Genomic DNA, 27,518 nt, shown 5'->3' with positions numbered 1-27,518 from the left:
TATCACATAAACATTTTTTTAACCAGAAGAGGAATAGCAGATGTCTTCACTGTTCATTTCAGTTGGAGCCGTTGGATGTTCATAATCATTTTTTGAAATATGTTCAAAGCTGCCATCTTGTGGTAATATTCTATTCAATTCTTAGCAGATATATTGATAAAACTCTGGTTTAAATCTGAAGACTGGAAGGAAAGAAAATTTTAGGACATGTCAGAAGCCTGTAGTTTGAAGCCTACATAAAAAAATACAGAAGTATATTTCCATGGTAATTTACTTAATCTAATTGATTAATAACTGGTCTCACTCATTTTGCTAACAGTTTCTATTTGAAAGCTATGACAGATTTTATTCATTGTCCTTTTTTTCCATCTCCCCCAAATTAAAAGTCTAAAATTTCCTGTTTCACAGGGGAAAAATTAAGAATAAACTTCTGCTTAGTGATACAAATTTTGAAATCAATCATTATTTCCTGAGATTTCCAGAAGAGTCACTCTCTTCTTTGAAATTTCCTTTCAAAATCTCAAGGTTCGTGAAGAATTCAAAAGATCCTCTGCCTCCATCCTCCCCACACACAAATCACACTTCCCGGATACCATAATTTTCAGCTTTTCAAGTTGCTTCTTCTGATTTTGCCTTCTTATTTTTAAATAGTATATTTAAACTTCTATTTCTTATCTTTTAAAACAATTTAGAGGTAGCATGTTCAAACATTCTGCTGTGAATAATGAGGACTTGGCTTTTATCATAGCCCTGTTCAGTTAACTTTTTCAGCAATTTTCTCATCCTCTAGGTTTCAGGTATTTTCACTTCTTTGGCTTAACTTCTCTATTCACTCTTCTAAATTAAATAACCCCCCCCAGATTTTTTTTAAGGAAAGCACACTGTGTGTTTCTTTCATCCTGTTATAATTATGAAGTATCTTGATTGTTTGCTTGTTTAATTGTTATGGCAATACTCCAAGTTGCCACAATCCCAAATTCATTCTCTCTTATCCCTTACTATTCTGATATCCTTCAGGATAGTAACCAACCAAGCACCCACCACCAACAAAAACATCTTCAATTTTCTATGCTCCCTTGCCTTGTGATAAGCTTCTCATGAGATATAGGGAAAATTTGGGGAGGATATCCGTTTCTGAATAAAAGAGAAATTTTGGTGTGGGATGGATACAAGTTCTGGAGATATAGCAGCCATTTTGCAGCCCTGACAGTATAAATAAAAGGATAAAAACCACACATTAAAGGTGGTGGAGAAAAGTTAGAAAAAGCCTGAGTCTTTGAAGGTATCATCGGGCTGCCTTAGCTGCCCTGGGCTCTCTACCTTTCAAACTTCCTATTCTGTGAGAAAATAATGCATTCTTAATAGAGTCCATTGGTTTTTGTTGTTCTCTCCTATTAGATACTAATGTGCACTATGAAACTTGTTTATCCTTGTAGCCTTAGATTAGGTTTTCTTAACCTCAGCACTATTGACATTTTGGGCTGGATAAGTTTTCAATGTGTGGGGCTGTTTTGTGCATAGCAGGATATATAGCGGCACCCCTGCCTCTAGCTGCTAGATGCCAGTAGCAGATGTCTCCTGGGGGTAAATTGCCCTCCAACTGAGAACGACTGGCTTAGATGATGGGTTCAGTGCTCAAGATATAGTGGTCAATAGATATTAACTGTTTTAGCAAAATTATTAATTAACTGGTTGCAAGGATTGAGAGAGATGGTAGAATTCAAGAGTGACTTCCAAGTTTCTTTCTTGGGATAGTAATTGCATCATTGTATCACTTAAAAGATAAAGAGGCATGTTCCTATTTGTCAACGTTCCCCTTAAACTGTGACCTTGAAGTTGAAAAATAAAGTCTGAATGTGACTCGAACACCACAGATTTCTGTTTCTGCATTAATGAAGCACAATACATTAGCATTCACACAGTATTTTTTTCCCCTCTATCAATCACACAGCATTTTTTCCCTTTACTGGTCACATTCCACTCTGGGCTTATGTTTAACTTGAAATCCACGAAAATCTCCTGGTTATTTTGTAAAGAATCTTGCTAGTTCCTGTCTTTCTCTACCCTGTAATTTTGCAGTCATGCTTTTGAAGTGCCAGATTTTGCATTTTTTCTTTTAAATCTCCTCTCTTTCATTTCAGGCTCTGTTCTTGGTTTATTAATATATTTTTAAAATTTTTGGTTTTTTTCTGTTACATATTAGGTCTCTCTGCCCAATTTTATATTCCATTGGTTGCTTGGCTGATAAAAATTTTGACTAGGAAATGGCAAAAGACAAAATACATAACATTATTGAATATTCATAGACTGAGTTCAGAACAAATGTCTCATAACCAAACTTCGAACAGTTGTTTTAATAGCCCAAATCTTTTTCCCTGCATTCAATTTTAAAGATTACGTGGAACCGTAAGTGAGCACTATCTCTGAAATCTGTTTCTAGGAATGAACACAAGATATAACTTCAGAGGGACACAAAAGTAATAGCTTTTCATTTTTGATTGTATAGGAAGGTCCCATCGGGCATTTTTAATCACTCTCTTTAGACCATACAGCTTAGCTCGCTTTGTGGCATTGGCATGCAATGGGTGCTTATGTAGCGGGAAAGAATGGGTTTAAGTGGTATGGAATGTGCTTTCCAGTGAGTGCATACAAACTTCATTTACTGTGTTTTATAAGAGAACTAGAGGACTGAGAACAGTGAAAAATCTCCAAGATTACAAATGAGTTTTATTAGCAGTGACTAATATGGCATATTATAGGGAGAGTAATGGTCACCTAATTAAGATGACTCATAAGATCTTACAGAGCTGTCAAATGACTAGGAAGAAGTCCTTGAATGAAAGAAAAATAAAGCAACACATTTCGGGAGAAATTATCAAAGTTATATTGATAAGATAATGGGTGTAGTTTTCTCTCAGAATTAGGATTTCTTAGAGTTGATGCTTATGTTTTGGGACGGGCTCTCCTCCTTTCTCCTGTGAATTATTTGATATTAACTATGCTCTTCTACTCTAACCATTCCAAATCATTCTTAATTAACATTATTTACAAATATCATCACCACCGTTATCTTTATAAAACACATTTTATTTGTGACTCTCCTGTATTCCCTCTTATTTGTGGAATAAATTCTACATTTCTTAGGATTGCACATAGGACACCGATTTTATTCCCAATTTATCTTTCTACTTCCCTCCACGAAAACGATGCTCTAACCACACGGACCTACTACTGTGACTTTGCTCATGCTGTCACTTGTGTGTGGAATGCCCTTCTGTACTCTTAATTTTGGTAAATCCATTGGCATTCCTAGAAGCCCACGTCAAATGTGACCTTCTCAGTTTTACATTCCTGACTTTCCCTTCCCCAAATCCACAGTACCTTGAACTATGTCTGAAATCCAGTATGTGCTTAATAAATGTTTATGAAATGAGTGATGAGTAAATCTCTAAAAATATGAAGTGGGGAACTTAGTTTCATTGATGTTTATATAAAAAGAAATCTTACAGTATACAATAATTTACCTGAAAAGCTGTGAGTATATAATATTTTAATAAATCAAAACATATTCCAAGATAATTGAATAATGCTCTTCGAAAGCTAAAAAAATACTATTGCTGGATGCATTCTCTTTCACTAACACATTTTATCTGTTTATCTTGTGTATATAGCTTTAAGATTGCTTAATGTAAGGAAACCCAGTAACCAATTGGGTGTATATAATTTTAATCTTGTTTCTGTTTATTGAGTTGGGAATATCAGACTACCCATTTTCTATAGTGTATGATTACTATTGTTATTATTTATTTTCATCAATTAATTAAAATGTTTGTTCACTGTGACTAGCCTATAGAATTCTTCATTGGAAATATTGTTTCAATACCATAAGGTCAAAAAGAGAGAAAAATACTTTATGTTAGAAGATAGGGAGAAAAAAAAGAATGACATTCTTGCAGAATTGCATAGAAAAAGGGGACCAATGAAATAATATTTTATTATTTTATTTTGAAATTACATAAAAGGCTGCTAAATGATAAGAGAATGCTATTCAAATTAAACACAATGAATTGAATGCTATTTGTGGAGTACTGGGCTGCATATTCTCACCTTTATGGACCTCTAAGATGTGAGAAGAAGAATTGAGAGGTGAAATGTATGCAAGGGTAGTTCCTTTCTCAGTGAATTGAGAGAGAGGAGAACACAATGGCAAATGTAGGCAATACTAACTGTCTCTCAAACAAAGTGAAGCTTTTATCTCTCCAAAGTGTGACAAAGACTGTGATTTTTGTGGTGACCTTGAACCTTAGACAAAATAATATATGCTGATGACCAAAGGGGAAGACCAATTTGAAGAAGTTAATTGGGATCCCATTTATAACTCCACATAATTTATTTTAACTAATAGATGTGGCTTACTTTATGTCTGTTGGTCAATGTCAGTGGATGGAAATGTATTTACATTTTAACATTGTAGAAGTGCCTACTCATGTATTTTAATCAGGGATTTACCAGCAATCATGATTTGTCTTTACACATAGACAAAGCACAGCAGATTATGTACCTTGTTATATAGTTGACCTTTAAAACGTGACAAAAATCTTCATGCTATCTGCTTAAATACTGTGGAGTTGGTGCAACCTACTGGTTTAAAAAGAGCTGAAAAATAGATCCTTTTGCAAAGACTATGACCCTTCTCAGTTCTGGAAAATAATACCTGGAGCTTAAATTTTAACATGTGCATGCATAAGGAAGAAAGTAAGAGAGTGAAAGAAAATACAGTTAGTAACTCACTCTATTATTTTTCAACCTAGTGGTTTTGTGATACTAATGCCTAAGAGAATAAACCATTTATTGTTAGACCATAGACTGATTAGGATCCGGGAGTTTTTCATATTCTGCAGCGTAGTGTTGATAACGATCAGTGAGGAGAGGCTGATTTGCTTCATCCCTGTTGCTTCTGGCATGAATCAGACAAGAAGCGCCCACAAAAATGACTGCAACCACTAATAACGCAGCAACTACTGCTATGGTAACGATCTCAGAAATACTGAAATTCCGACCTGTTAGAAAAATAAAATGAGAGCAAAACATAAATAGTAAAAGAGTTTCCACCAAAAACTAGATACCCTAAATTTAGGCACTGTTCCAGGCACTTTACAGAAATCCTCATATTTAATTTTATTGGCCACATTGCCTGTTATAGCACCTGTCATCATGAAGGGCACTTTTTAATTCCTCATAAGGAGTGGACCCTTCTGGGATGGTTATTATTATTTCCGTTCTAAAAATAAGGAAATAATGGCTCAGAATTTGAGTCAGTTGCCCAAGGTCACTGGTTAGTAGGCAGTAGCGTTGGTTTTGGGGCCTAGGTCTTTCAGAATCTAAATCGTCTGCTCTTCCACTGTACCCTACCGCCTTTGTTGAAAAAGAGATTTCAAATTAAACAAAAAAGTTTTGAATTTCAAAATCTCAAGAAAAACAGCTCAGAGAATCTCACCACATCTTTAATTTTTTTTAGGATAAATAAATGCAAGCAACATTATGTAGTAGAAAAATTGGGACATATTAAACAGGTTTAAGCTCAAAACTCATTCTCTCTATTTACTAGAAATGTCATCTTTGATAATTACCCTCTCTAAGCCTCACCTTCCTTATTTATAAAAATGAGGATTATAATACTCACTTCAGAGGGTTGTAAGGATTAAATGAGCTGGTGTGCTATATAATTAGCTCAATACTGGGTCAGAATGGGCTCTCAACAAATGTTAAATTCACTCTCTTTATCCCCAAATAAAAATCTGAGTGAAAGTTTCTAAATCCAAGCAGAAAATGTAAACCTCAGGAATGCTGTGATTACTTTTCTTTAAAGGTAACAAATTTGCTTTTGGAAATTTTCACTGTAAAAATATCTTCAATACTCACCTGGCCATTGAACTTCGTAAGTATATCCCAGGTTGTCTGGAGCAGTGACAAACATTTCCACATTGGTAATTGGAGGCCAGAATGGCACCATATTGTATTGTCTATTATGTCCAATGGGAGCATTTTCCAGTGGAAATGTGGATATATCTAAAATATGTCAAACATGCCTTGTTAAGAGACATAATAAAGTTAGTATTAACACATTAGTATGTTCTGAAGGTGACCCAAAATATTCAAGGATAATATTAAAATCATCTTTCATATTTTACACTGAATAAAGACATAAAAAAAGTTTCACTACAACAGAACAGGGAATTGATAAAACGGAGTTCAAACGCTTTGAGTACAGCTCTAAGGTATCATCTAAGCGGAAAAGGAAGTTGAAAAGCAAGGAAGTTTTAGTATTTTATCATCTATGATGATCATTAATTGTTTTACTTTTAAATTACCAAAACTAATTTGAATAAAATTCATTAAGCTTATTTTTCAAAGATAAGGAAAAGATGAACCTGTAGTTTGCTGTAGCATCATCTATAATTTAAATTTGAGAGAAGATGTGTCTAATGGAGGTTTGTCCTTGACTATGAATATTTTTGTTTAGCATTTTTCATTTTTCCTGTTTACTTTTAGAGAAATAAATATTTATTTATTCCCAGGTTTTACTTGGTTAGCAAAAAACACTTAAAATTTTGAATCAAGTTCTAGAATCCTATTGCTTCTTGCCGCCTCTCTTTCTACTTAAATACAAGTCACAGGCATTTATATTAGTAAGTTTCTGTCATCAGGGATAAAAGGAGTGATAACGCCTTTTGTGGCAAAAGATTGTTCTTTTTTGTTGTTGTTCTATATTTTTGTTGGTTCAATTGAATGCCAAATGGAATGTCACAAAACCAGAGTTGGAAGTGGGCTTGGGCAGGAATTAGTGGGGATATATTTAGAAGAGTTGGAATATGTGAGAAAGCTAGCAAAGTATTATTTTTTCTGTTTGCAAGAAGTGTATTACCTGCATAGTCATTGTGATGTTGTGAAGCACAGAAGAGTGTTGGAACATCTACTTTGATGAACAATTGATAATAGAAATGGCATGTAGTATTCATATTTTTGTAACTTTAAAATTTAGTGACTTTAAATTTACTATGTATTAATGCTATTTGAGTATTTATCTATTAAAATCTGTTGAGCCCCTACTAGCGCCAGGCACTGGTCTAGGCACGGTGGCTACAGCACTGAACAGAACAGACAAAATTTCTGCCCGCATGGAACTCACATTTTGGTGTATTGTGTTAATTATTTATTAAAACTAGATGTTAAAGTTAATAGCTTAGATAATTTTTTAAACTTCCCATTTCACCTTTCTACTGAATCCTAACTTGATCAGCCTCAACCCAGAGTGAAAGAGAAAGTTATGTCCATTAAAAAGAATGAAGGAATAATAGTAAAAATAACAATCACAATTGGTTTGTCATGTAACTGCTCTATGTAAGACCCTTAAGCGCCTCCTCCATCTCTCTTCTTCAGAATCTGCCACCTGTTATCTCTCTGACCATGTTATCTCCTTCCATTCTCTTCCCACTCCCCACTCTGCTCCCCACAGTGGGCTCCTTTGTCTTGAGAGAGAATACACTGTATTCCCTATCCCCTTTCCTTGTTTTATTTATCTACAAACACTTCCCCCCATCTAACATACTATATATTTATTTACATATGTTTATTGTCAATCCTACCAACAGGTACAAAAGTTCCAGGAGGGAAAATATTTTTGTGTGTTTTGTATGCTACTGTATTTCTGATACCTAGAATACTGCCTAGGAAATAGTAAATGCCCAAATAATATTTTTTTAGCTTTATTGATGCATAATTGACAAATAAAAATTGTATATATTTAAAGTGTACAATGTGATGATTTACAAATGGCCAACAGGCATGTGAAAAGGTGCTCAACATCACTAATCATTAGAAAATGCAGATCAAAATCACAGTGGGATATCACCTCACACCTGTTTGGATGGCTATTATCAAAAAGACAAGAGATAACAAGTGTTGGTGAGGGTGTGGAGAAAAGGAAACCCTTGTGCACTGTTGGTGGGAATTGCTCCAGCCATTATGGAGAGTATTATGGAGGATTAAAAATAGAACTAGAATATGATCCAGCAATCCCTATGGATGTATATCCAAAGGAAATGAAATCAGTATGTCGAAGAGATATCTGCACTCCCATTTTCGTTGAAGCATTATTCACAGCAGCCAAGATAAAGGATCAAATAATATTTGTCGAAGGATTTAAGTGTGAGTGTATGATTACTTCCTTTCTATCAGGGCATAAGACGTAAAGTTGTGATTGCTCTGAGAAAAGTATAAACTGCTTCTTCTGAAAAATGTACTGAATTTCCAGGCTACTATGTTTAAAATTTAATTCACGTGATTTTCAGTTGGAAAAAAAAGGGAGTTGAATTAAATATGTACATGACACAAGATGTTAGTGAATGGGAGTTAACATCATTTTACATAGAGTTTGGATGTTCTACATTGTACTGTCTCTTATGTCTAATTAGAGGATTCTGTAATGGACATCGCCATGTGAATGACTGTAATTTCCTTCAGTTGTAAAATGTAACAATCGTTCCATGCCGATCCTAACAATTCTATAATTCTATGATTTTTGAAGAGCCTTCTATATCTATAAAAACCTTTTGATACATTTTGAAAAATAATTCCATCCTCCACTCCTAGACTTATTTTCAACAAAGACTTCTGCTATATGGATAATTTTAGAAATTCTTCCAATTTTTCTTTTTCTTCCTAACATAGTTGTTCTGTGACATTGTTTTCCCAGGTGCATGGAATATTTAAGAAGGTGACTAACTGAGTTTAGCTTTCATGCAATTGATAAGTGTTTACATTGGCTTGTCCTGTAAATTTATGGCCACATTTTATCAGAAATGTGCTGCAGGTTAGTTCTCTACTTTTAATTTATGGGACTTCTCCCTCCTTCCCTCCTATCCAGGTCACTGAGAGACCTTATGCTACATATAATACAAAAAAGGGAGTAGGAGGGAAATAACAATGAAAAAGGTATTTTTCTGGTTCATCAATGGCCTTTATATTAAGATCTGGAGAACTTTGAACAAATTATTAGGAACTTGAAATAATGATATTTTCAATCAAGATATGTAAGGGCAAGGAATAAACATTTTCATAGTTGAAAGAAATCTCCACTTAAGAGACTTGCCAGATTACCCAAGATTCTCCATTTCCTCTGAAAAACTATTATCCATGGCATTGTTATGGTGGAACAACTACAACTTGTACGTTGCTGTCTAGTTCCAAGAAGTGTATATTTAACAAAGTTTGTTTTGTTCATTCCTAAACCTGTTAATTCTAGCTTATTTGTTATGGTAATAAAAGTAATCCAGCTAAACATAAAGTGATAACTATGATTGTAAAAAGAGAGGCATGTCATTTTTATAAGAAATAAATTGAATGCTTTGGAAAGATTTGTTAAAAATGAATGGCTGAAATATTACTATAGACTTAGGAGGGGGCAATATGATTGTAAAGGGTTAGGGAAGCATTATGAAAATAAAGAATAATACTGAACTCAGATTTCCTCTCAAGGGCTGCAAATTTCTTGTTTTGCTTTCAAGGAATGGACACTATAAATTGTAGATAATTCATTATGGCTGTATGTATGTATGTAAGTACACATGAAAATGAGGTGGAATTCCCATCAGTGAATTCATAACAGATTGATAAGTGAATACTTATATGGAAGGTATTTGTTTTTTAATTGGTTTTCTTTAATCAATTAATCAATTGATTAACTGATTGATGGAACAAACTATTTTGACCAACTCATCAATTAATGGTCCTAATCAGGTTGGATTAGAGGCTTCTGCTACACACAAACACACACACACACATAGGGGAACTGGCTGAATTGGTTAGATAAATCAATAGATAGTTAATCTCCAATATTATTTTATGTGCATGACGAAGTAAGGGCACAGAAGCCAAAATTTAGAACATTTTTAAAATATGAAAATTTATGATGTTTTAATCAGTAGAAGAATATTCATTGAAAAGTAATGTGAGCCTCTCAGCTGAATAGAAGTGAAGAGAAAGTAGCCTTTTAAATAATATTTTAAAGAATGCATTAAAATGAACTTGAAAGAGATTTTCTATGGTGTGATATAAAAACCAACATTAACTTTGCGAGTTGAATAAAATTTCCATTTGTGAGAAGCCAAAAGTAATAAAAATCGAAACTGTGGATTGTGAGTATAATTTCTTGTCTTTTGGGCTATCAAAGAAGAGGTCTTGTAAGTTTTTCCCATTCGTACTAAAAAACAATGAGAATGTTCATTGGAAGATACAAGGAAGAGAAATTTGGGATACTTAGTAGTTATCTTTACATAGTGAAAGTCAGAAGGGATTACCTGCTTAGTCCTAGCAAATGCTAGTAAATATCATCTTATAGTAACTATTCTGAGAGACGTCGGTCTGCATTTTCAAAGTGGTTTGGAATATTTGGAAATGGTTAGATATTATGGCTATTTTATCCTCATTTTGAAGTGTAGTTTGTGTGTGTCAAGTGCTTAGTCTGCAGTGACAGCTCTGCCATTGGAACAATCTCCTTTGCTGAGCCTGCAAAAAGCATATGAAAGTATCTCACCAGCATTGTACCTCCTCAGCCATTCATCAAAGACTGCATCGGTGAAAGTATGCAGGAGGACAAAAATAGGATCATTTGGAGATAAATGGGTTTGTCCCCCTGTTCCATTCAGAAATAGATGAGCCAAATTGTGAAGGCTTCGAACAGCAGGGTCATACTTTCCCTTGGGATCACTGTAACCTAGATATAAAAATAAGGATGAGAATAATAAAAACCATTACAAATATCTTACTTTTCAAGTCAACAGTAGTGATTATATTGGGAAACGATTTTTCCTGAGCTTGTCAGGCCAATTTTTACGTTAATATAATAGCCCTGATCCTCTGTACCTATGTGGTGATATTTGTTTGCTATACCCAGAGCTAGGCTAGTTTTAAGCTAGTGGCGTGACATTCTAAATGTAGCTTCCAGGTTAAAAATAGTGACCTGCAAATGATACAGGTAAAAATATATAGAACACTCTATTTTGACACAGCAAACATTAGTTTACACGGAATTAGAGATAGTGGAAATCTCCAGCTTCTACTAGAAACTGCTGACGCAATTGGGAGAGTACCACTCTCATTGTCCTGGAACTTAAATTGCCAGATGTTACTTTAGTTTCTTACCTTATTCCTTTTGAGCGAATGTCAGCATGTTTATTTTTGAAAAGCTATTTTTGTGGAGAAATTACGATTTCTCAGAGCTTTCTTACCATCTCTGTACTAATTTTAAACATCTGGAAAGCCTGCTGTCAGAACATTTATAGAACTTCTGATAATGATCTCTATTCCATATGTGTTTTCATATGTATATTTTCCATATTGTATATTATACATTTCACATATATTATATATCCCCATATTATATAATACACATATTATACATATCTCATATAGATCATACAAAATATATATTTCCCATATATATTCCCATATTATATATATCATGTATACATATATTAGGGAGAAGATGAAGATCACAAACAAAAATAGAAGGATGATGAAAGGGGAGAAAATTGAAAATAATTATCATACTTATACATCAAGTATCTCAGATCATGGGGACAGAGAGATCTCTTCCCATTTTTTTCCAGAGGAGGGTCTAACATGTACAATGCTATATTTAAGGTGAATTTTGACAATAAGAAGTTTATAATAAAGTTAAATGTGATTCTTTTCTTTTAAAACTTTAAAATATGTATGAAGCATGTTTTAGAGGTGTCACAATTTATTGTATAAAGACACCGGACTTAGAAAATTTGGATTTGAATCTGTGCTCTGTTACTAACCAGCTGAATATCTTGGGAAATTCATTTCGCTTCTTTGGACCTCAGTTTCAGCTTTAAAACACGTTGAATTAAATAACGAAAACCAAATTAAATGTCACTAGATGCTAGTTTGAATTTTTATAGACCTTAAAAAAGATAATAGGACAATAAAGACCTAAATAAAACATTTGCTCAAATCAGGCTTTATTGGTTGTCAACAAATCTTTCAGAATTTTTTATTGTTATTCTTTTTTTTAGGAAAAAATTTTAATAAGCTCTCAAAGTCTTGAATAGTATTTGCCTATACTAGAATATGATATAATTAAACACACATCAGACAACAACCTACCAGAAATTTGAGTTTAAATACATTTAGGTACTTAAGAGATTGGGGAGTAATTTCCCAGGGCTTCTCCTCTGATAATTAAAAAGAGTTTCATTCTGACACTTTCTTTTAAGAAATCTCTTCTTGTGAGCAGAGAATTGTCACTACATCACAACAGGCAGTGCCATTCACATAAACTCACAGGATCAATATGGCATTTAAAGATTTTTCAAGGAGATCTGAATTTGAATATTACTTCAGTTTTCTGTTATAACTAGGCCAATTCAAAGAACAGATTTTATTTACTTGCCTTCCACTGTGTTTCGGAAACTGTTTGTAGAATTGGAATAAAAAGGAGGTGTGTCAAATAACCCAACTTCCAAGCACTGAGCGACATCCTGTGGTTCAGGAAGACGTTGCACCATTGGTCTAGCCACATTTCCAGCTGGGTTTCTCCTAATTGGCCCACCTTCAGTGCCTAGGAGAAAGATGGGGTATGCATACGTTTACAGAATGTTTAAAGATCTTATCGTTTCTCTTTAAAATTTTATACATAGCATCAAAACGGAAAGACAGGTTCTTCTTGCTAGAAGAGAAAATTTAAAAATGCTTATTTAGAGGCATTAAAGTGAGAAAATCTAAGTTATCATGTCCAACTTCTGTGAGAAGAGTAGATATGTGATACATAAAATCATCTGAAGAAAAAAGTGATCACAATAACAGAGGGCTTGGTATTTGCTAAATCAACATATGCTTCTTTCACAGGAATGTATTAAAATGTATATTCCATGGAAAATTGAACTTTGCCAAAATAACCTCCATAACCTAAATTCCACACTGAAATCGATATTTCACACATATATGAAATTTTGTACTCAAATGCTCTGTTTCAAGCCTTCAGAAAAATAAAGAAAAACAACCTGCAATCTCTTTGGGAAGCGGTGTATATCTCAATCAACACGTATTTTTCAGCAAGTAATGTCACAAATAATTAAATTTTTGAAGGGCAGTAAGACAAACAGGTAAACAAACGGTTGTGATACTGGGGATAGTATGATAGATGCCTTAAGGGAGGGAGGTCAGGAGAGAGAGAAAGATATCAATCCTTCCCGGTTGAGTGGCTCCAGAAAGAGCCCTGGAGGACTGAGGAGAATTTCCATAGGTGAAATAGGACGAATTTTACAAGTCAAACGTTTTAGGCAGAGAGGTAATAAGAAGAGATGATAAAATTTCTTCTATTTATAATATAAGCCCCATGAGAGCAAAACTCTATCTGTTCTTGCTCACCGGTATATCCCCCAGTCTTAGTACAGTGCCTGGCATATGATAGATGCTACATAGTTGTTTGGTGTATGTTGTTATATGGAATAGATCATGTTGGCTGTAAAAGAGGGCCCGTTTGGGGCACTGCTTGCCTGGGGTGTGTGGCAGTGTAAGAGACTGGTGGACGGTGTGAAAGGTGGGAAGCTAAACCAGACCCTTATTGTGAAGAAGTCAAAAAGCAACATGGAGAAAGTTGTATTTAATTCATTAGGAAGTGGGGAGGAGTCTTAAGTAGGTGGGAGGAGAGGAGATTGGTTAGGAGCACTTTGCAGTAATTAGTCTGCCTCAGTGGTGTCCAGTGAGGAGTGTTTGTGAGTGTTTGCATCCTAGAGGGGACATGCAGAATAATCCACTGGGGTGGGAGAGAGAATATTACAACATCTACTCATATTCACTTTACCTCATTCATAAAAATTCCTATGGTCTATGCTTTATAATTAACATAAGGATTGATACCTGATGGATTAGCATGGCTAACTGTATTTTTATAATATAAAAATAAAGCAGATTCCTATATTGAGACTGCAAAGCGTGTATGCACTTTTTAGGTGTACATTGTCATCAAAACCTTCAGACAGCATTGGCTAAACTATCAATTCAAGCTGGTGTTTTGGGGATTACTGTTCAGGGAGAAAATGTATTGATTACATGAGTTTTGAAAACACTACATCCAAATTTTCCCTCATGGAGTTTCATAGCACAGAATTCTGATAGTAAAGAAACTAGATAAACCAGCTTAATTTTAACCCAGTGATTTTTAAATTTGTTTGCACATGAACAACATCTGTCACTGCACCTAACATCCTAAGGACTGGAGCCCTGTGGAATTTCCATGCAGGAAAGAATGAAAAGTTCTGAGTATCTGGAAGCGAAAGTAGATTTGAGAGATATTGTAAAGAAAGAACAATATTTTTTATATGATGAATCAAAGATGATATTTTAGTGGCTGGCAGAATGTTAGCCGTCAATAATTCACTCTTTCAATATACTGAGTTTGGTGCATTAATGGAGTATTGGAGAGCTCCTGTGCAAGAACCATATGAAAACATAGGCATAGAATATCTAAGGAAGGTTGGTCTAAAGATGCACATGTATGTACAAGGTGTCCTGTTAAAGATGATCAATGGAACCAAAGGAATGGATAATTTCATCCAAGAAGACCAGTAGAGGGAGGGAGGAATTGCTATGAGGATTAAATAAGATATCATATTAAAGTGTTCGGCACCGTATCAGATATATAATATGTGTTCAATAAAATGTTAGCTTCCTTTTTCTTTCATTGGCCTAATAAATAAAATGCTTGGCATTTATATCTCAAACTAAGGCAAGGGATAATCTTGAAATTTGTTTCACCTAAAATATGTGTAACTTCAACTTTTCAAGAAACTGTGTGTCTGAGTTATGAGACGTGTTATGTGAGTTGACAAGAAAAATTGTGATGAAAACAAAATCTCCTCCCCTTTCTTCTTCTCTTCTATGCTATAATTTAGCTTACTCATTTAAATTGTGCTGTATTTTGGTATCCAATCATCAGGGTAATTGGAAAATGTCTGGAAAACTCCTAGGCCAAAATACAATAGCCTGGTCAGAAAGAGAGAAATGTTTTGGCATCTAAAGATGTCTTGAGCATCGATTTCATTTCCCTGCCACAATGTGGGACTGCTCATTCAGCATGCCAAACAAATAAACATTTATTCTAATTTGTACACCTCTATGGAAGAAAATTTCATACACTATCACTTCTCTTATACCTGTACACAGCTAAATAATCTTCTAACGGTGAAAAAAATCTATCTAATTCCTTTGTTCCATTTATAATATTCTCTTTTTAAGTTTACAAAATAATTTAATATTTGATGCTTAAAAGAGTATATGCAGAATAAATATGCTGTGAATATAATAGTAGATTAAATGCCCATAATTCTAGTTTTTATATGGAAGAACAAAAGTTCAAAGTAGCCAGACATGCCTGAGGAAGAAAAATAAGATGGGAGAGTGAGATTCTGATAATTAAGACCTTGTGTTAGTAGCACAAGGACAGATAATAATATGATCCAAGGAAGAGAATAAAAACTCTGGAACAGATCCACAAGTTTCAACCAGAAACTTGACCTATGGCTGAGGTGGTGTTTCGATCTTTGGAGAAAAGATTCTAGGACAACTGGTTAAGCATTCTCTGTGTTCACACTGAGAGAGCTGAAAAGCAGCCAGCTGGCAGACGTCTTCTTACAGTGTCTTCCTTTTCTTAAAGGGATCCTCCATATCACCTTTTGGTTTTTAGCCCTCTGACAAGATTAACAGAATAATAATATAATAATAATTATAACGTATTAATAATTATTACTATTATAATAATTTTTTACTCTAAGGGCCCTTCCAACTCTTTCTGCATATTTCAGATTTCCTAGGGAAACGTTTTCTGTGAAATTCCAGCACAAGGCACATGACTACTAAGCAGTGTGAAGTGTACTAAGAGGATTAATTTATACAACTAGACATTTCTGAATAAGAAAGGGAGAAATGCACTGACCCAATTGCTCAAGAAAAGCAACATAAAAATGTATTGGCACTTTCTGTTTCCCGTGCAACACCTTAGAGATTGCCTTGAGTATCCTGGTTGTTCAGTGAATATCTGTACATTGATTCTCTATAATAAAAGTAGGTTTTAGTATGAAGTCAGTAGAATGAAGAGCCTTCAGGCAGCACCTTTAATCTCTTTATCTAATTCTGAATCCTAGGTGTCACTTGAAACTTACTGTTACAAAGGGTTCCCAGGGTATCATAATCTTCCAAAGATTCGCAGACCACTCGCCATTGAGAAAACACAGAGTTCGGGCTGATAAGACTGGAATCAAAGTTGCTTCTCGAGCCCATCAAGTCATCGGTGCAAATGTCACAGATGTTCCTCCCGGTCGCAAAATTCCAGTAAGGAAGGGAGAAAGAAGGATCCTGCAACATTTCCTAGATCACAGAAACTCTGTTAGCATTCTCTGCTTTTGTTGAAAATTCTCCCTCTTTGCTTGGTTTACTCCCTGGCAGTCTATTTCTATTAGCTTTCTTCAGCCACTTTGGAACCAGTTAGTTTATCGGTGGTGTCTGAGGGGTCGGAGGACTTAAATACCTTATTTAACAAAGCTTCTAATTTACTACAAGGAGTTACTTAGACACTAGAGGGAATGAAATTCAACTCATTATATGGAAGCTTCTCCAAATGATTTTGGGGGTGGGGAACAAAAGGTCTTCCTTTTCTTTCTTTCTTTTTTTTTTCTTGAGGAAGATTAGCCTTGAGTTAACATCTGCTGCCAATCCTCCTCTTTTTGCTGAGGAAGACTGGCTCTGAGCTAACATTCGTATCCATCGTCCTCTACTTTATATGTGGGATGCCTACCACAGCATGGCTTGCCAAGCGGTGCCATGTCCATACTTGGGATCTGAACTGGCGAACCCTGGGCCGCAGAAGCAGAATGTGCAAACTTAACCAACTTAACCACTGAGCCACGAGGCTGGCCCCCTTCCTTTTCTTTGTTAGGGAGGTAATTACATTTCTATTGATTATACCAAAAATTATCAATAATAACTTCTACTCTATGACAATTCTACCTCCTTTTGTTTTCCTATCTCTAATTCAGGCATCACTAGCCCTTGGTCTGGAACCAGATCCAGATGTGAAATTTGTAACATGGATGGTGCTTTTTTTCTTTTTGAGAAATACTGGCCCTGAGCTAATATCTGTTGCTCCAATCGTCCTCTTTTTGCTTGAGGAAGATTGTCCCTGAACTACCATCTGTGCCAATCTTCCTCTATTTTGTATGTGGGATGCCACCACAGCATGGCTTGATGAATGGTGTGTAGGTCTGTGCCTGGGATCTGAACCTGTGAACCCTGGGCCACTGAAGCCAAGTGAGGGAACTTAACTAGCACACTACCAGACTGGCCCCTCCTTTTTGTTTTTGAATTTAACTTGAAGGACTTTAGGCATTTAGATTCTGGTTTGGCCACAGGCTCTTTCATATTGACCTCATCTGCCTGGGCACTAAAGGTGTTTTACTTAGAGACCCCTACTTCAAAATCTAAACTATTAAGACTCAAGCTTCTGCCCAAAACTCATACAGACAGGAAATGCAAAATGAAGCAGAATATTTCTTTGTGCACGCTGTTCTTCAGACCAGAGGCCTAGTTTCCATTTACAGCTGACCTCAACAATTTTAAAAATGCTGGACTCAAGATCACATGCTTATTTTATTGGGTTCCTTAAAGCATATATTTATTGTACTTGTTATTTCGCATTCCTTTCCGTCTTTTGAGAGTTATATTTAGAGTGCGGGATTTAAATGGAGGGATTGCGATTGTTTTATCGCACCTCGCATGCAGTTAGTTCATTTCTGCTTTTTGACTTTAAACTCTTTCTAGGAAGCATTTCCTGGTCCTCGGGGTGTGTTGGAGGGTCAAAAGCTTTCCAAGGCATCTCGTTATTGATCTCCAGAGATCGGAAGTCCTCATTTAGAAGCTATTGTTCTGGTTCACAAAAATTAGTGACAGCTTCCAAGGGATCATTAAGAGTCAGTTTGTGGTTCAGTAACTGACATTTGGGAGCTGGAGCATATTCATGTGGCATTTCCACGGTGCATTACATTTAGATTGTAATTTGTTGGATCCCTTGTGCTCTTGGGTTTTAAAAAGTAAGTCATAGAGGTTGAAGTTTACACAGGCAAAATTGAAGCTTTTAGATACTTTCCACCTGCCCTTTCATTTTGATGTGCCCATGGGAAAATGTCTCGAAGGCTTGAAGATCTGGAGTCGATTACAAGTGACAGATTTATCTACTCAGAATCTACTGAATGTCTTACTTGTAACCAGAGCTATAAAATATGAAGTTCAGAGTATCAGATGAATTCATTTAATCACTCTCAAACTGCATACGACTAGACTACTTTCATACAAATATTTTATTCTGTATTTTAGTGCATTAATTTTCTCTCTTCTAACCATTTATTTTCTTGGCATAATGCGGGGCTCAAGCATACTGCTAATCAATAAATGAAGCCAAACATGTTTTCTTCTATCTTGAGATATCCTTAGGTTAATCTTTAGATTTTAACTTGGGTGGGAGGAATTCTCTGCCGTTATTTCACATAGAAAACAGGTTTAATTTGTGGATTCCCTATTTGAAAGCTAATAATTTAAAATTTCATTTTAAAATCACAATACTTTTCTTGAGAAACAGCAATTGGTAAAAGAAACAATACTAGAGTATGCTAATGGATACTTGAATGTGCTTTGAGCTCATCTGCTTAAAAATAAACAGGAAATAACTGTGTTTGGGTTGCTATCCACTTTATACCAATAAAGGCCAATGCTTCTTAAGTAAAAATGATGTCTGACTGATGTGATGTTTTTAATAAGTTCTTTTGAAAGCCTCAAAGTGGTAGAGGGTGTGGAAAAAAATGGTGTTCAGTGAAAATATGACAATATGAATGGAAAGGAAGTTTCTTCAGCATTTAAACCCTCTACCATATTAGAAAGAATTATTAACTGGAAGGATGAGGTATATATTTGGGACTTTGAAAACTGAGAAGTAGATAGACACTTGCTTCATCTAAACCAAGAGGGGGCATTGGTTTACATTTGAGAAGGAAGACATATAGAAAGAGATTCTTTTGCTGCAAACTATTTGAGTCATTTTTTTCAGTTACAGAGCTCTAGAATATGTCCAACACTTTAATTCACACCTACAAATGTTTCAGTTGGCTTCCTCATTATTAATGTTACTTTCTTTTCACCTCATAAAAGATGAAGATTAATTAATAAATAAATAATTAGTACAGGGAGAAACTTAGAATGTTAAAGGCAGATTAATAACATGAAATTGCTTTCTCATCACATGTTTTGATCATTTAGAACACAGTGAATCAATGCGACTTACAAACAAGGCACCTTGTCTGCAAAGGGTCTGAAAACTGAACCATGTCCTGCATACCTGCATGTCTCTCTCCAGCTGCAGTAGGTGGTACCTGTGCCATGTGAGAAAAGCTGGTCCTTCATGAGAGAAATCCACTTCACCAAAGCTTTCCTGACCTGCCCCAAGGAAGGTCTTCTTCACTGAGTAATAGTGTGTCCAAACAAAGTAGTTATAAATGGAAACATTCTCAAATTGTGGCGTGTCGCCATCTGGCCCCAATATTTCTTCTGACCTCCTGGTGGCAATGACAAACTGAGGGTGAGTTGTGCGCTTTGCCATATCCAGGGCCCGGACAAAGTAGTTCTTTTCCTCTGTACTTAAGTCCAGAAGGTTTCTCCTGACTTTGGGATACAAAATTCAAACATGAAAACATCTGCCTTGTGGGGATGAGTAGAGAATGAGCATAATCATCTTGTAACACCATGTCCTATTTACCCACTAGTAATAATTTGCATATATGCTCAACTCATTCTGTACTTTAAAAAACATCCCTTCCTAAAATCGCTCTTCAGGCCTGCTTTCTCTCCCTTTTCATCTCCCTTGCTCTCTTTCTCTCTCCACCTTACTTTAGGATTCCTATTAGCTTTCTTTAATCTTACTGTGGATTCTATGATCCTGTGATCCTGTTGGCTTTATTTTGCTCATTTTTGGCATATATCTTGGAATTTGCTACCTTTTTAATATCAAAAATCTTGCAAAAACATGGTATGTGGTAAACATAGTGGTTAAGAGACCTATTCTATGACTCTGCACGCATTTCTCTAAGTCTCAAGTTTTCATCTATGAAGTGCATGTAAAAATAATATCTGTTTTACAGAGTTGTAAAGATTAAAGAGCACACACATAAAAAGCAATTAGACCAGAGCCTGGCTCATAAATAAAGACCTGAGAAAAGTTCCCTTCAACCCTCGTCTTGTGTTTGGCACGTTAAAAAAATCAAGTATTGCGGGCTGTTACCCTTTAAGGCTTTGTTATTTATTGCTATTTAGGCTGCAGGCCAGGCTCATCATCTAAAATGGCTGAACTTGATCTTCACCCTGGGAAATGTCTTCGTGAGTCAGCAAGGGGAGCGGAAGAAGCTCATGGAGTAGAGCTGGACAGATCTCAGGGTGAGTTCCGGGTTTTCCCGGTACCAGCGATGTGGATTTGACCTTTCTGAACCTCACTTACAATGGTGTACATAACTACCTTGAGAAGTTACTGAAGGTCTAGTCACAAACACCCAGCACAGTTCCTAGCACATAGTGGTTGCTCGACAGATGTTTTGGAAGGAAATAGCCAGAAGACTTGAGCTTCAACCTCAACTCTTTAAACTGAGTGAATTTCTGAGCCTCTCTATGCCTCAGTTTCCTCAACCGTGAAAAGTGAGAATTGGAATATATGATTTCCAGGTGTTCGTCCCACTCAGATGATTTAGGATTCTATTAAATGCTTTGAGTCTCTTGCAGGACTGTGTGTCCATTCATATCCTCACTTACCTGTGAGAACTCTCTGGTCACAGGCAGCTCCTCTCCATCCAGGACGGCAAGTCCCACAGTTGTGCCCTGAGAAGTTGCCATTGCAGTGGCATGTCCTATTGAAGAAGCGTGTGGGCCAGGCCTCACGATCGTCTCTGCCATCGTGGGGATAATGGTGGCTGTGAGGTCGGGAGTCTACAGTCACTGCCTCACACAGGCCTCTCCCTGAGGAGGAGCCACAGCGGTCGGTCCCAGGCCCAGACAGAGGACTCAGGTCTGGGCAACACACACCATTTTTCAAAGCTTCAACGGTGGCACACTCTCTCGGGAATTGAGCCCAGGCTTGCTGAAAAAAAAGCGGGGGCAAGAAGAGGTATCCCAGAGAGAGGAGTTTATGAGCTTTCATTCTGCTTGAAGCAAACGTGCAGGACAAGGCTCTGGTTCACAGCCGTTTGTGAAGAGACTGACTGAGGCTCATAGATAAAAATCAAGCTGAAAAGGAGAAAACAAAATAGAATAATGCAAGTTTTTTTTGTACTTTTATAAATGGCATAAGCCCTTCTCAACCCACCTTCAAAATGCTTTTCATCTCTGTAAAATGATATTTCCAGCAAATAATAAAAATAGTAATTTACCTTTAAAAATTCGACAGATGTAATACCTACATAATTAAATCCCCTGTCCTATTCATTTAGTTTTCTTCATTTTTAATTTCTATTTATATGTAAAAAAAACTTATCCTGGATGTCATTTATCAAAAGCACTCATTAGCAGGTCACCAGCATTAATTACACTTAACCAAGGAGCTGAAAGAATTGGGAGCAGATTTCCAGGAAGTTAATTTCCATGATTTAAAGTCCCCCCTTCTCAGTGGAGTTTTGGCGGGAGACCACCCACTCCCCAGAGAGCTTCTCTCCCGTACCTTGAACTCCTGAGGGGATTGTCTGTGGAACCTCTCTGAGAGCTGAGTGTCTTATATTTGCTTGTCCCCTGATGTCAGAGCTGTTAATTACATGTGGATTTCTGTCTGATAACTAATCCCAAATCTGCTCACCCAAACTGGGAGGGGCCGGTGCTCTTCTCCAGCCTTTACTAATCCCCTTTCACTTCAGTGCGTTTTTCTGCCCTCTAAGTATGTGCTTGGTTAGCACATGATTCCCTTCCCACTGATTTCCTTGTGATGCTTAAAATTTTAAGAAAAGGTCAGAGGCACTAATTTGGAATACAACAAGTCAGAGAAACAAGAGAACTTTTGTTTCCATTGTAGAGATTTTATTTTTTCCTACGGCAATATATCTTTAGAGGATGAAACGGCATCACTTAGTTTTTCTTAGTGATAGAGGCTGGTGCTTATACCTGATGGTAGGTTTTGATTGTGTTTGGGCTTAAAAACAGATGCTTCCATTCTTACAATTTCTAGAGAGAATAATTGTAGTAGAAAAGGCATCAGATATAATTACACCAAGTCACGTGACATTGGCTACCATGGTGCCTGCTGATGTTGACAGCTAGGTACCCCACCTCCCTTACCTCCATTGGAGTGGTGTCCATCCTGTGGTGAAGCATCACAGGGTCACTGCCACTTCTGTTGTTTAGAAGATGACCACTAAATGGTTTCTGGTTTCCTACTTTCTCTGCAAGCAATCTTAAGCCAATGACACTACTTTTAAATGCCTTTCTAATTTAATGGCTTCATACAGTGATTAACCAATGTTTCATGGCTTCATAGCTGCTCAGGGCAAAGTTAATTGTGAAAAATAAAATATATAAGATGGTATTTAGATAGTCTTTTTGGTTCTTTTGATTTTTTAGTCTTACTTCTTGCTGGCCCAAAGCAGAGTATCATTATTCTCTCTTGAATAAAGTTAGTAGCAATGTACCAGTGTTGGTTTCTTAGTTTTGACAAAGGACTAAAGTCACCTATGTTATCGTTAGGGGAACTGTGTGAAGGACACGTGGAAACTGTGTTTTCTGTGCAACTTTTCTGTATATCTAAAAGTATTCCAAAATAAGATATTTCTTTTTAAAAAGCTATTTTAAAAGCTAGATAATCTACTCATATATATTCATGTGTGCAGACATAAGTAAACTACAGCATGTCGCATTATGTTGAAAGCAAAAAAAACAAGGCAAAAATGAGACTTTGCTTGTTACATCTCTTTGTTGTACAATTCCCACAGTTACCTCAGGACACCCCGAGTGCAGTAGGATAAACAAATGACTGATGTGGACCATGTCAAACCACATAATATTAATATTAACTAAATATAGAATAAATATAAAATGATGTTGTGACATTTTCTTTCTGGACCCTAATGGATTTGTGTAACCTTTGGGAAATTGTGAGAATCCCACCTTGGAGATCATTACTGAGGGTGACTTTATCCAGTGACATGGAATTCGTCTGTGAGCCGGTGAACCCCAAGTTAATAACTCTAATAACAATCTCTCCCCAGAGGTTCTGACTTACGTGTCTAACTGCCCACTCACTAAGTCCACTTAGACATCTAAGAGGTTCATCAGACATTTATAAAACGTGTTCCTTAGTCCTTCCCTTCTCAGAAAATGGAATCACTGTTCATCCCATTGCTTAGGAAAAAAACCAGCACACAGAAGTCATTGTTTCTTCCTCTTTGTTTCATGCAAACTTCATTCATCAGCTGGTCTAACAGAGTCTAACTTGGAGCCACCATTATCTCTCAGCTGGCCTGTGGCAATAACCTAATTTATCCCCTCACCTTCCGTGCTTAACCACACAGGAGTTTATTCTCCACACTAGATTTTATTCTCTGCCAGCAGCCTGAGAGAGCCTTTTATTGCTGACCTGATTACCACTGCCGTCACCAAAACCCTGTAATGGCTCCTGAGCCACCTAAATAACATCCAGGTGCTTACAGAAGCGTATATGGTCTGGCCCCTCCTGTCTCTGACAACCTCCTACCATCCTCTCACTGCCCCGTTACTCGCTTCTTCAGTGGCAAGCTTAGTCCTCTCTCCATGCCTCACACTTACTAGTCCCTCTGCCATTTTCCTGAATCTTTGTATGACTTGCTCTGTCACTTCATTCAAGTCTCTGTTCCAATGTTACCTCTTCAGAGAGGACTTGCCTGACAACCCCACCTAAAATAGACCTCTCAATTCCAAACCCCATCGTTCATTACTCCCTTTGTAAGACTTCGTCTTCATAGTACCGAATGCTGCCTGAAATTTTTAATACTTACTCATATTTCACTTATCATTTGTCTCACTCATCAGAAGGCAAGTTTTTGTCTTTTTTTGTCAATGTTGACCTGAGGGATCTCTAGAGAGCTGTATGGCCATTTTTTAGGTGAATTAGGACTAGTCATCTGACTGATTTACTCCCAGCCTAGTGATTAATCAGCACTCCCACTATATGGAATAGATACAACCTTCCTTCAATATTTTTATTAGCTACTCTTATTGAGCATCTGTTATTTCCTAAATACACATTTATATAATTAGATACTATATGTACATACATTATCTCTCATTCTTTCAAAATATTGTTAAAATATTACTTTTATCTCTGTTTTGCAGGTGAAGAAACCGAGGCTTATGGAGGTTAAAAACTTTTTAAAAATCATGTAACTTGTAAATGGCATTTAAGGTTGTGAAGTCAGCTTAGTTTGGTTCCAAAATGTTTGTGCTTTGCACGTACTGCTCACGCTCTAGGCAAGAAGGCTGGGGAACGGACAGAATGCTGGATTTCGAGGCATAAAATATAGCAGCTTTGCTGCAGCGGACAAGTGCCTTTGTCTCTCTGAGTCTTCGTCCTTCATCTATAAAAATATATATTGTTGGGGCAAATAAGCTCAGATAAACATAACCGGCAAAGTGCAGACAATCAATCAATACTAGCTTAGTAAGAAATGAATCAAACGTAGAAATATTAAAGTAGAGGAAACATACTGAAATTAATACTTTACTCATAACCATCTTAGTAGACCAGAATGCAGTTCATTCAATGCCTTCACTATTACTACATATCCAATCAATGTTATGGGAAGTCCAGTGAAACGAGAATTTCAAACATTGAAGAAAGAGGAAAAGCTGAAATGGCACTCTCTAATAATTGTGAAAACCTGCAAGCAGACCACCAGTTGTGTATTCTACCCCCTATACTGACATCATTCCTCGGCTTGCTGGTGTTTTTTAATTCAGGAGGCTGATGCAAAGTGTAGAAAGAAAAATGTACTTACGTCTTTCCTCTTTGACCAAACATTGTGAAGTGGTTAAAATGCTGTAATCCAGCAAAGTTACTCACAAATGAATGTCAACATACATGTGCAACACTCTTTGACCTACTACAGGAGTTATTTCTAAGATTTCTTTGGTGGGAATTAAGTTTTATACAATAATTTTGCCTTGTGATAGGACAATGGGCTAAGTCTGAAGCTTTGCCTACATGTATTTGCCTACAGCATGAACCAAACAATAATATATTTTAAAAAATGAATAATTACTTATTATTACCAGTTAATAATAGCAAATGCCCAATGACCCTTAGATAAATGATTCTGCTTAATTATGTAAATTGTCTCTTAGTATTAAAGCATTATTAAACCAAAGAAATAGTTTTGGAGACAAGGAGAAATAAGCACAAGGAAGAGTACTTGACAGAGAATTAAGAATAGGGCTGTTCAGGGTCTGCCCAGTGGCATAGTGGTTAGTTTTGCATGCTCTGCTTCAGTGACCCAGGCTTTGCCAGTTCAAATCCTGAGCGTGGACCTACACACCACTCATCAAGCCATGCTGTGGCAGCATCCCTAATACAAAATACAGGAAGATTGGTACAGATGTTAGCTCTGTGATAATCTTCCTCAAGCAAAAAGAGGAAGATTGGCAACAGATGTTAGCTCAGGTCCAATCTTCCTCACCAAAAAAAGGAATTGAGTTGTTCAGAAATACACATACTGGCAGCAGAATAAGACTTATTAGTAACCACCATTGGTGTGTGCCGTACATTCACAGTTGATGTGAAGACCATATCTGAGGAATAAGGACTGATCCTTCCTTCCTATGTTTTCTTTTGAAATCTTATGATTGTCATTTATAAAAGAAGTAATCAAAAATCTAAGTGATAAGGACCAGGAATTTAAGTTAAATTGAGGAGAAATAGAGTTTCAGGAGCACCTTTGTTTTTCCAGAAAAATTGTTAATAAATATTAATATCTTTGGTGATCATGTGTGGCAAATGATACTGAATATATTCATTATCCAATTGGATTACATATTATTAAATTGTGTGCTTAGTTGTACTAAGCTTAGATTAATGGCTAGAATTCCAAAGGCATTAAGGCAACTCAAAGTCGTCTGTTAGGCCAGTCATGTGTTCTTACCCCATGGAGAAGCTTAAATTCAGTGAAAGCAAACAGGAAGAATGTTTGCCCTGTGTTTTTGTGTCACTAAGCAGAGATTCAGTCAAACGTAACATTTATATTTTAGGACAGAATATTTGAAGTTGAAGTCTCAGATAACATGGTCTCTGATAAAATGTGCCATTAATTGCTTAACTGAATTTTCAAAACTCAACACAATATCGCAAATACTGGTGTCAGGACAGTTAACAATTTTCTTTCTGTTTAGTGAAATTCTTTCTTGCTAAGTTGTTATTAAAGCATTTAAAGTACTTCTTTTACTGATGGTTTGTATTATTCTTTTAGCAAATGACGTTGTAAGATTTCCCTACAGAAAAATTTCAAGATACGTGTGTGTTAGGCATCAAAGTCAAAATAATCAAAGATACTTGTGTTTGAAGTGGAATTAAGTTGTGCATTTACTGTGTAGTTAAAATTATTGCGCTCATTTCCAAAGATTATGTCTGCACTATAATATTGGAAAAAGATAATGTTTCTGTTATTTTGACATTTCTAAACCTATCTCTATGGTTATCATCCTCCTCTTATTTTTATTTATTTATTTATTTTGGTGAGGAAGATTGGCCCTGAGCTAACATCTGTTTCCAATCTTCCTCTTTTTGCTTGAGGAAGATTGTCACTGAGCTAACATCTATGCCAGTCCTCCTCTATTTTGTATGTGGGATAGCACCACAACATGGCTTGATGAGTGGTATGTAGGGCTGCATCCAGGATTTGAAACCGCAAACCCTGGGCTGCCGAAGTGGAGTGGGCGAACTTAACCATTACACCACTTGGCCAGCCCCTCATCATTCTTTTATTTAGCGTCTACTGTGTGCAAGGGGCTTAACCAGGGCTGATGCTTTGAAAATGATGGGTAGTATAGCCATTACGCTCCAAGTGCTTAAAAAATAGTTAAATATACAATGTTTATATATATATATATATATATATATGTTATGAGCAGATTAGCTCACTTCTTACTTTTTTAACCATATTTTGAAATTATGTAGAAAAGAGCAAAATATCAAGCCTATATAATCTAGATCAATAATGTTGACACTGTTTCTGCTTTGAATTCTATTACAATATTCATAATATAAGGTATAGGGATAGTGATAAATTTTACTACAAAAAGAAGTATTTAAGAAGGCATAGAGTACAAAAGATGTTAATGTATACAGAATGAATACTAAGCCATTTTTTCTTATTAACTACTTCAAAAACCTAATT

The 27,518-nt window shown here is 36.1% G+C and overlaps 1 protein-coding gene across 2 annotated transcripts; it reads right to left on the bottom strand.

Annotated features, from left to right (window-relative positions):
- On the bottom strand, positions 1-21,971 carry TYRP1 (tyrosinase related protein 1). Of its 2 annotated transcripts, none has more exons than XM_070495702.1 (8): positions 21,830-21,971; positions 20,929-21,399; positions 19,469-19,791; positions 16,248-16,452; positions 12,479-12,646; positions 10,595-10,774; positions 5,923-6,069; positions 1-182 (listed from the first exon to the last, which is right to left on the bottom strand). In XM_070495702.1, the coding sequence occupies exons 2-8, from the start codon at positions 21,311-21,313 to the stop codon at positions 142-144; spliced, it is 1,449 nt and encodes a 482-aa protein (XP_070351803.1). In that variant the 5' UTR covers positions 21,314-21,399; positions 21,830-21,971; the 3' UTR covers positions 1-141. The 2 variants fall into 2 exon arrangements, with proteins under 2 accessions (XP_070351803.1, XP_014699015.3); XM_014843529.3 differs by lacking the exon at positions 1-182 and adding an exon at positions 3,959-5,060.
- Positions 21,972-27,518: the final 5,547 nt, after the last annotated feature.

Source organism: Equus asinus, chromosome 23, assembly GCF_041296235.1.
Source record: "Equus asinus isolate D_3611 breed Donkey chromosome 23, EquAss-T2T_v2, whole genome shotgun sequence".
Lineage (NCBI taxonomy): Eukaryota > Metazoa > Chordata > Mammalia > Perissodactyla > Equidae > Equus > Equus asinus.
Note: the sequence above shows the minus strand (reverse complement) of the source record. Positions and strands in the feature narration are given on the sequence as shown.

What these genes read in the sequence shown, in the direction of transcription:
- TYRP1 (XM_014843529.3), bottom strand. Translation starts at nt 21,313, where the DNA reads ATGAAAGCTCATAAACTCCTCTCTCTGGGATACCTCTTCTTGCCCCCG. An exon ending in TGACCAGAGAGTTCTCACAG is followed by an intron (nt 19,792 to 20,928) that starts GTAAGTGAGGAT and finishes TGTATCCCAAAG; the next exon opens with TCAGGAGAAACCTTCTGGAC. An exon ending in AGCTGGAGAGAGACATGCAG is followed by an intron (nt 16,453 to 19,468) that starts GTATGCAGGACA and finishes TCTGTGATCTAG; the next exon opens with GAAATGTTGCAGGATCCTTC.